The sequence below is a fragment of the Protobothrops mucrosquamatus genome, unplaced genomic scaffold, assembly GCF_001527695.2.
Source record: "Protobothrops mucrosquamatus isolate PMUCROS unplaced genomic scaffold, P.Mucros_1.0 scaffold2086, whole genome shotgun sequence".
Lineage (NCBI taxonomy): Eukaryota > Metazoa > Chordata > Lepidosauria > Squamata > Viperidae > Protobothrops > Protobothrops mucrosquamatus.
Window position 1 is genome coordinate 19,191 of NW_015388188.1, and position 10,768 is coordinate 29,958.

Sequence of the window (10,768 nt, forward strand, 5' to 3'; positions counted from 1 at the left end):
GATAGATAGATAGATAGATAGATAGATAGATAGATAGATAGATAGATAGATAGATAGATAGATAGATAGATAGATAGATAGATAGATAGATAGATAGATAGATAGATAGATAGATATCCCTTAAACTCTGCTGAAGATGTTACCTAGCCTGGTAATGAAACATTTGGAAATCAACCCAAAAGCCACTTTGGCAGAACTGGTAACTAATGTTTTGTTGCCCAGGCCCAGAATGGACTTCCGGAAGTGGCATCCACACAGAGAACTGGTTGTTCACATATTTGAATCCCACCGATGGATGGATGGATGGATGGATGGATGGATGGATGGATGGATAGATAGATAGATAGATAGATAGATAGATAGATAGATAGATAGATAGATAGATAGATAGATAGATAGATAGATAGATAGATAGATAGATAGATAGATAGATAGATAGATAGATAGATAGATGGATAGATGGATAGATAGGCAGGCAGGCAGGCAGGCAGGCAGGCAGGCAGGCAGGCAGGCAGACAGACAGATTGCTCTCATATTCTCTTGAAGGACTCTCCTGACAGATGAACCATTAGCCTCAAAGTTTTGAAAGTTTTAAGCCTATTCTTAAACATTTGCTAAAAAAGGACACATCACACAATAATAACCAGAGAGCTCCCTGCATTTATTTTGGCATTTAGTGATCCAGTTCTCGGCTTTGTGATCCTTTGAAGTGATCAAGCGGGCAGATCCAGTGGTGGGATTCAAATAGGTGAACAACCGGTTCTCTGTGTGGATGCCGCTTCCGGAAGTCCGTTCTGGGCCTGGGCGACAAAATATTAGCTACCGGTTCTGCTGAAGTGTTGAGAACCGGCTGAATCCCAGCACTGGGCAGATCTCTATTTGTTGCTTTCAGGCTAGACATCTTCCTGCAGTTCCAGAAGCTAAAAAAACAAACAACCTTCTCCCTTGCTTTTCGAACAGCAACAGTTGTACGTGAGCTCCGATGAAGGCGTCACCCAGGTGTCGTTGCACCGTTGCCACATCTACGGGACCGCCTGTGCGGACTGCTGCTTGGCCAGAGATCCTTACTGTGCCTGGGATGGCAATTCCTGCTCCAGATTTTATCCAACGGGCAAAAGGTGAGTGAGGCTAAGCCAACAGATAAGGTTGGCAGAAAGAAATGCAGATAATAATAATAATAATAATAATAATAATAATAATAATAATAATAATAATAATAATAATAATAATAATAATAATAATAATAATAATAATAATAATAATAATAATAATAAAGTTGGAAGGGACCTTGGAGGTCATCGAGTCCAACCCTCTGCTCATGCAGGAAACCCTACACCATTTCGGACAAATGGCTATCCAGTCTCTTCTTAAAAACTTCCAGTATTGGAGCATTCACCGCTTCTGGAGGCAGGTTGTTCCATTGGTTAATTGTTCTAACTGTCAGGAAGTTTCTCCTTAGTTCTAGATTGCTTCTCTCCTTGGTTAGTTTCCACCCGTTGCTTCTCGTCCTGCCTTCAGGTGCTTTGGAGAATAGCTTGACTCCCTCTTCTTTGGGGCAGCCCCTGAGATATTGGAACACTGCTTTCATGTCCCCCCTCACCCTTCTCTTCGTTAAACTAGACATCCCCAATTCCAGCAACCATTTTTCATATGTTTTAGCCTCCAGTCCCCTAACATTTTGTTCACATAGTGGTGAGGTCGTAGGACCGTCTTCCACGGCTTCTAAATTTTTGAAAGAGTCGGATTGCCCATCTAGATGTTTTCCAGCCAGCATTGTTTGTCTTGAAATATTTTTTTTAGAAAACAAAAGGCCTCGTTTCCCTGTGTTCCTATTGTAACTGTAATTCCAAGGATGCTTGCTGTTTTGAAACAAGATATTTGCTTGCTGCACATTTCAGAATTTGCCAAAATGTGATCTGAACATTGAGAAATGTCTGCAAATATCTGACTATCTCCCCAGTCCTCACAACAGGGCCCATCATCTCCTTTTGAGGGCTTGCTCTGGTGGGAAAAAAGTTAATGCAATAGATAATGAAGTCTGGGTTTTACATTTTTAGGAAATTAATTCCTGTATCTAGTAAAATATATATATAATTGAGAAAAAGCCAAGTCTGGAAGTCTAGACACCAGTAGTAACTGCTTCGTGCAGACAGTATTTTGTTCTGTCTCTTTTCTGTGCCCTACGGATGCCTACAAAGTTTTGTTCCCCAAACATGACTGCGAGACGTTTGAGCGTGGCCGTGTTGCGAAAAACTCATCTGCGTCTTTGCCAAATATTTTTCATGTCACGGTATAATTATGTACCAACTTGCCAAGCTCTTTTTGAAAATGGCTATTTCCATTGTTTCCCTTCGACTTCTGAAAGACACCCACAAAGACCAGTTCTCTGTCTGCAATCTTCTTTCAACATTAGTGGTAAAAGGCTTAAAAGAAACTGCTGCAGAGAAATGCTTTAGCACCGGGTCAAATTCTTTTAATGAACACACAATAATGCTAAAAGGAAAACAAACGTTCCTTCAGAATGAGGGAGCTGGCCAGAGATCACAACAGAACATCAAGATGTACTTGCTAAAAAGACTGTTGGGTTTTCCTTACCATCCAGTACCCACAAAATCTTGGGAATGGTAAAGTTAAAAAAATAATAATTGGGAAATCTAACCGAGATCTGCAATGTTTATCATTTCAGTGTTGAGTTTTCTAAAATCAAAACAGCCCGCCGTTCCTAACCAGAGAGAGATGCCCAAATTATATGTTGTTGTGATGTCTATGGAGATTCTCCATCATCTCAGCCATGGTTGTCCCAAAGGTGCTTTTTCAAAAGGCAATTGGACTTTGTTTTTCCAGGAAAAAGCACCTTTGGGACGTGTGGTTGTGATGTCACAATACAAGCTCCACACTTTTTAAGTCTGTGCCATGACTTGTATCGTACATAATATGCTGGTTGGTATTTGCCCTGTCTAGGGACACCTATAAATATACCACTATCAGTTCTATGGCTTTCTGGATATTTATTCCACCAAAAGGAATTAGACTTCCAAGCTAAAGACTTACATCCTTTAAAATCATGGAAACAAAAGGTTTCCAACTGCTATATACATATTGCTACCTGTGAAGCATCAGGCAATGGATTATCTCTTGACTGAATTGTTTTTAGATAAACCCAATGGAATCCATAAAATTCTGTGTAGTGCAATGTGTCCCTAATTCCTCCAATTTCATTCCGTCTGCTGAAGATACGGCTACATAGTTCTAAATCTATAAATAACACAATAATGAAGCATGAATGTATTATTGAATTACATGAAACTTTACGTAAGGTAGAGAAGTGAGTTTTAGCCAGAGGAATGAATTTGATCCACTTGCTTCGTAGTTTGTTTTTTTAACAAAAAAGTCAAGAGTGCTTTTCAATCCTAACAAACACTTGGCTATTTATAGGATCCTTGGGATTCTCTGAGCTTAATTGTTTTCATGTACCACCACCACCTCCATCAAGGTCAGGGAGCATCAAGGACCACCACAACCATCACCATCACCATCACCATCACCACCTCCTCTTCCTCCTCCTCTTCCTCCTCCTCCTCCTCTTCCTCCTCCTCTTCCTCTTTCTCTTCCTCCTCCTCCTCCTCCAACTTCACTCCATTCTAGTACTGGTGATATTACCTAGTTGGGTCATGAAACATCTGCAAAAAAAACATCAAGCTTGGAGAGCACCAAGGAGCCTACAATCCTCCTCCTCCTCCTCCTCCTCCTCCTCCTCCTCCTCCTCCTCCTCCTCCTCCTCCTCCTCCTCCTCCTCCTCCTCCTCCTCCTCCACCACCACCACCAGCTCCACCTTCTCCACAAACCCCATTCCCTTCTAGCACTGATGATGTTCCTTAGTTGGGTCATCAAAGATCTTCAAGAAAACCATCAAGGTCAGGTAGCACCAAGAACAACCACCCCCACCACCACCTCCTCCTCCTCCTCCTCCTCCTCCTCCTTCTCCTCCTCCTCCACAACCTTCACTCCATTCTAGCACTGGTGATGTTACCTAGTTGGGTCATGAAACATCTGCAAGAAAACCACCAAGCTCAGAGAGCACCAAGGACCCCTCGTTTTCAACCCTGAGTTGTAAATACTCTCTACTATCAATACTTGACTGTTTGGTGAAATTTTGCAACTACACCACTTTTCTTTCCCTTAATGTTATAGGCGGAGTCGAAGACAAGATGTGAGACATGGAAACCCTATGACTCAGTGCCGGGGGTTTAACCTCAAAGGTAATTTTAAACTGAAAGATGGCCTGGTTATGGAAAGAAAATGGTCATTTTTCTGAGTGAATCATAGTGGCCATTTCATATCCTGGTAAATATAGCAGAGTACCCATAAATGTGTCACATTTTTTCAATCCCTTTGTGTGGTGTGTTCTTGAGGGGGTATTTAACTTAATGAAGCATGGGTGTTTTTCTAAAAACAACTCTATCTACCATACTGGCCAATGTGACACCACAACTGAAAGCGTCTCCTTGAGCATTTAAAGTTTGGCTAGTTCAGGGATAGGCAACCTTGGCTCTTTTATGACTCGTGGACTTCAACTCCCAGAATTCCTGAGCCAGCATAGCTCAGCTTGGAAACCTCTCTTTCCCCTCAGCATGGCTGGCTCAGGAATTCTGGGAGTTGAAGTCCACGAGTCATAAAAGGGCCAAGGTTCCCCACCCCTGCCCTATATCAGGGGTCCTCAACCTTGGCAACTTTAAGACTTGTGGACTTCAACTCCCAGAATTCCTGAGCCAGCGTGGCTCAGCTTGGAAACCTCTCCCTTTCCCCTCAGCGTGGCTGGCTCAGGAATTCTGGGAGTTGAAGTCCACGAGTCATAAAAGAGCCAAGGTTGCCTACCCCTGGGATAGACCATACAAGGTTTCCACAAATCTCCTTTCTTGCAGTTAATTCTTTAAATTCCTTTTCATTTCCAGAATACGTTTTTATGAAAGGAAGATATATTTATGAATGTTTGAGGGTTGTTGTGCTGAGGACGGAAATTTATCTCTTGCCCTGAAACTTCAGACCATTTTGGCATTATTTCCATCTTTTTTTTTTTTTTAAGCAACACAACCAGTTCATTATCTGAAAATTTGCCTTATTTTGAGTATTTTCAACTCACTGTGGGGCAGTCAGCTAAATTAAAAGCCTCTCAGTCAATCAAAACGGAGCATAAATCATTGCCTCTTCATTGCCTTTGACCAGATTATTTTTGTTGCTATGAACCCTCCTTAAAAATACATATATATTTTTTTTCCTTTTGTACCCTAAACACTTTTTTGCAGTGCAATTGTGACTGTGTTTTCTTCTTTTCAAAGCCTCCAGCTACAAAATAATTAAATATGGAGGGTTTGTTTTGTTTTTTTTTAATCCTGCTGCATTTGAAGATTTTGCAAAAACGTCTTCTTTAAAAAGAAAAACATTGTGGGATATTTGTGGCTAGTCATTCTTTCCCTCAGACACACCCTGTGTCTTACAGGGCTGTTGTCATGAAGAAACAATAAAGATTAATCCCCATGCTTTTGTTGTTGTTAGTTGCGAAGTTATGTCCGACCCATCGCAACCCCATGGACAACGTTCCTCCAGGCCTTCCTGTCCTCTACCATCTTCTGGAGTCCATTTAAGCTCACGTCTACTGCTTCAATGACTCCATCCAGCCACCTCATTCTCTGTCGTCCCCTTCTTCTCTTGCCCTCCATCTTTCCCAGCATTAGGCCCTTCTCCAGTGAGTCCTTCCTTCTCATTAGGTGGCCAAAGTACTTGAGTTTCAACTTCAGGATCTGGCCTTCTAAAGAGCAGTCAGGGTTGAGCTCCTGAAAAAGAAAGACAGGATGACAATAGCAAATGGATATAAGCAACATCAGAGTTGTAAAAATCAGGCATTGGCGCTTTTATTTTATAAGGGACTGGAGAATAAACATACGAAGAACAGTTGCGGGAACTGGGTATGTCTAGTTTAATGAAAAGAAGAATTAGGGATGACATGATAGCAGTCTTCCAATATCTCAGGGGCTACCACAAAGAGTCAAGCTATTCTCCAAAGCACCTGAAGGCAGGATAGGAAGCAGCAGATGAAAACTAATCAAGGAAAGAAGCAACCTAGAACCAAGGAGAAATCTCCTAATAGTGTGAGCTAATCAGTGGAATGCTTTCCTTCATAAATTATGGGTGCTCTATCAATGGAGGTTTTTAAGAAGAGACTGGACAGCCATTTGCCCGAAATGGTATAGGGTCTCCTGCTTGGATTAGAAGACATCTAAGGTCGCTTCCAACTGTTATTCTGTTATTTTTTTTTTTAAATGGCTTTCCTGTTAATTAAAACCTTGTAAAACCACACCCTGAAAGATTACACACCCCAGAAAAAAATGTTAGAAAAGGCAAAGATCACAATTTTGGCGGGCTTGAAAGAACACATTGACAGACCCCTGAAACACATCGCACTGAACACTGTTATTATTGAAAAGGTGGAAGGGGGAGTGAAAATTATTACATTGCTGAAAAAAATGGAGACAGTCATAATACTGGCATTCCAAGAATTATGGAATAAAGAAAGTTAACTCTAATACCAATAGTCATTGGGGTTCTTGGCACCATATCAAAGGGATTCACCGAATTTTTAGAAGTTTAAGTTTACTAGAGTTGGCATCAGTGACATCACAAAATACCATCTTTCTTAGAACTTCCTATGTACTATGATGGTACACACCCCTCATTCCTAAGCATTTGGTTAGTACTCTAAAGAATAGAATAGAATAGAATAGAATAGAATAGAATAGAATAGAATAGAATAGAATAGAATAGAATATAGACTAGACTAGACTAGACTAGACTAGACTAGACTAGAATAGAATAGAATAGAATAGAATAGAATAGAATAGAATAGAATATGAAATAGAAATGAATAGAATATGGAATGGAATAGAATAGAATAGAATAGAATAGAATAGAATAGAATAGAATAGAATAGAATAGAATAACACAGCTGGAAGGGACCTTGGAGGTCTTCTAGTCCAGCCCCCAGCTCAAGCAGGAGACCCTATAGCATTTCAGAAAGTGGCTGTCCAGTCTCTTCTTAAAAACCTCCAGTGATGAAGCACCCACAACTTCTGGAGACAAGCTATTCCACTGGGTAAGTGTCCTCACTGTTAGGAAGTTTCTCCTTAGTTCCAGTTGTTTCTCTCCTCGATTAGTTTCTTTTTTAACTGATGAGTTACATTTTTATTCATTTTTTATGATATCCAAGTGCTATTCCGATCTCTTGATGTGGCATCTATTGCACCAAACACCAATGGCCCAACTATGACTCTCAAGTTGATGAGGTTGATTTACATTCTAGGTTATCGAAATGCAGCTGAGGTCATTCAGTACGGAGTCAAGAACAACACCACGTTCCTTGAGTGCACACCAAAATCTCCACAAGCTTCTATTAAATGGCTTCTCCAAAAGGACAATGACCGAAGGAAAGAGGTGAGTGACCTTATGGAAAGGCAATGAAGGATCAAAGGAGAGGCAACGTGTTATCACCAGGACTGGGTCAACTTATCATAAAGCTGACCTTTTTTTCTAAGATTAATAATAATAATAATAATAATAATAATAATAATAATAATAATAATAATAATAATAATAATAATAATAATAATAAAGTTGGAAGGGACCTTGGAGGTCATCTAGTCCAACCCCCTGCTCAGGCAGGAAACCCTATACCAGCGATGGCGAACCTTTTAAAGACCGAGTGCCCAAACTGCAACCCAAAACCCACTTATGCATCGTTGGGTGCCAGGTGGGTGTGGCCCATTGGGTGGGTGTGGCCCACTGGGTGGGTGTGGCCCATTGGGTATGCGTGGCTGCTGTGGTAACAGCAGACTGGGTGGGACTAAAAAGTTCAATCAATCAATTCCAACTTTGCAAGATCTTTTTTTTTCCCACAAGAAGTTGAAATTGACTGATTGACTGAACCTTTTTTTTTTTTGCACACAGCGGCGGAGGCCTAAAGCGAAAAGGTTTTATAAAACCCAGCTGAAGGCCTAGGACTGGGGCGACGATGCGCGTGCCCACAGAGAGGGCTCTGAGTGCCGCCTCTGGCACCCGTGCCATAGGTTTGCCACCACTGCCCTATACTATTTCAGAGAAATAGAACGAACAATAGAACAGAGCATTCACAATCGAGATACCAAAATTAAAATTCTTTTAACTGCTTCAAAGTGTTATGAGTGAAATAAGAATATAATCTGATAGAATGAAGGATCACATTTTCCATTATTGTTTTGTCCCAATTTTTCAAATTTCAGCGCCATCCTGTATAGGGTAATTATTTGGAGGAAAATAGTTTTTGTTTAGCGAAATAGAACGGATCTTTTTTATTATTTATAAATTGTTTCTTTGAGAGGAAAGATAGCCTTTTATACTACTGATTATCAGCATCTGAATAACATCCAAACATATTAAAGGGAGCACTACGTGCACTGCTTTTATTAGTTAAAAGTCATTTTGTTTGTTTATATCTTAGATTATTAATTGATCGTATTAGTTGAATGTCAAATGAAATACTTCCTCACATCAGTGCAGGAAAACTAAAAGAAAAACTAAAAAAAAACCACCCCAGTGTTTTATACAAATACGTTTGATGAAGAAAAAAACTAAATGATTGGTTAATAATTTATTTATTAGTTTGATGAATTAAATGATGACTTAATAATGCATTTATTTGGTGCAGTTAACAGTAAATGATTTAATAGTAAGCTATATTAACCAAATGATGTATTAATAGCAAATAACAAACTTTGAAAATATATATATTTTTTTACTGTCCCTAGGTGAAACTCAGCGAAAGAATCCTAGCCACCCAACAAGGGCTTTTGATCCGTCTGGTGCAGGAAGCCGACCGTGGAACGTATCATTGCATTGCCACAGAAAATGGCTTCAAGCAAACAATCGCCAAGGTGAACTTCAAGGTTTTGGATTCAGACACCGTGGCCTTCATGACAGACAAGTGGTCTCCGTGGACCTGGGCCAGTCCACTCCACACCTTGCAGTTCCATCCAAAGGACCTGGCTGGATCTTTCAGCCACTCTGAACTGCAGATGATTAATCAATACTGCAAAGACACACGGCAACTGGGTCAACAGGCTGAAGCTTCCTCAAAGATGAGAGGGGACTATGGCAAACTAAAGGCTCTTCTCAACAGCCGAAAAAGCAGGAACCGCAGGAATCAGTGGCCCGGATCTTAAGGGCCAAGCTCGATCAACAAACTTCTTCTTCATCATCACCACTGCCATCTTATACCCTCAATCAAGGGATCCGTTTTTATCAGGTGGTTTTCTTTCCCTGCTGAGAGTAGAGCGGATCAGTAATCAAGCCCGCTCGATAAAAGTTCAGGACACCCAGACTCTCTAAGCTAAAACCAGACAATTAAGACCAAGTCCAAAGAGATGTCCATTGTGAAGTAACCTATTGATCCCACCTTGCTTTCACTCTCTAAGCCTTCAGAGAGGGTGTTGCACCATGTTTTGAGGTCATCTTTGTTGTCTTGATACGGAAAACAAATGATGAAGCACTGAATGTCCAGCTTGGAATCATGCAAGGTGGGAGGAAAGAGGGTTAGGACAAAGAGTGACTTGGAGTACTCTTCATCTACATATATGATTTTGTGTGTGTCTGTGTGATTCTCTGTTTACGGTACGTTGCGTTGGAAAACGAGCTCTTGTGGAGGCACAACTTCAAGTCAATATCCCATATTAATGTCACAGAAATATCATGCTGATTAGGAATTATGGGGTTGTAAGTACAACACAGTTGGGGAAGGAAGACTGGGGAAGGCTAATAGCACCACTGCTGTGGCATTTACCATGTTCAGTTAGCCAAAATCATGAGTATTCAATTTCCATTGTGTATTTGTATAAAATGGAACCTCAAAAAAGATACATACATGTAGTCCAAAACTACTAAGCCCATAAAATCAAGTAAAGGAGAAAAGTAACATGAGAATAAATATTTGCTGGAAGTTGCAATAATTTATTTTATTACACATCTCACCTGTAATACAATGGTGCGTACAGAAGCCACAATGCATAGAGTTAATAATAGGTTGATAGATTGACATCAGTCATTTGAACTAATTAAGAATTTGAAAATGTCTTAAACTGAATCTGAAAAAAAATAATGAAATACTCCCTTGTGACACTCAGAAACATACAGCATAGCCTCCATAATGACAGGAACATTATCAGTACAAATATAGTAGTGGCCAAAATTGTGGAAACCTTTTGGGAAAAGTGTACAGTAGAAATGCCGCCTTTGGTTAAGTTTCCACCCATTTTTCTTCTAATTTTGTTATAACTGTAGCCTTGTTCACTTAATAATACTATTTTACATCACTTTCTGGACAACCAGTCAACTCTTTGCACCACTACTTTAATTGTATTATGTTTCACAAGCTCACTAAATAAAAGAACACAAAAAAACCCAACCAACTTGATAACGATCACATAACACACTGACAAATGTCCTCCTCTCAGCTTCAATACATGACATCAATAACTGAATCCTCCTGTGATCTGATTGGCTCATTGCCAAAACAAGATGACACCTGATTGGCTCTCTAAACACTGGGGCTCATTGGCTACAATCAGGTGAAGGAAAGCTACCTGAGATCAACTTAAGCAAGTTGTTCTTCCTTTTTCTGGTTATTTGGCTATAACTTTTCATAGAATACAGTACAGATAATTGAACAAACTTCATTGCATTACAT

At 40.1% G+C, this 10,768-nt stretch overlaps 1 protein-coding gene across 1 annotated transcript in view; it reads left to right on the forward strand.

Moving 5' to 3' along the window:
* LOC107294759 (semaphorin-3C) overlaps nucleotides 1-10,026 on the forward strand; it is an 18,407-nt gene extending 8,381 nt beyond the window's left edge. The window contains exons 3-6 of the mRNA XM_015824017.1: nucleotides 961-1,118; nucleotides 4,192-4,259; nucleotides 7,355-7,485; nucleotides 8,835-10,026. Of these exons, the coding sequence (XP_015679503.1) occupies nucleotides 961-1,118; nucleotides 4,192-4,259; nucleotides 7,355-7,485; nucleotides 8,835-9,248 (771 nt within the window). The 3' untranslated portion in view covers nucleotides 9,249-10,026. The remainder of the gene's footprint in view (nucleotides 1-960; nucleotides 1,119-4,191; nucleotides 4,260-7,354; nucleotides 7,486-8,834) is intronic.
* Nucleotides 10,027-10,768: the final 742 nt, after the last annotated feature.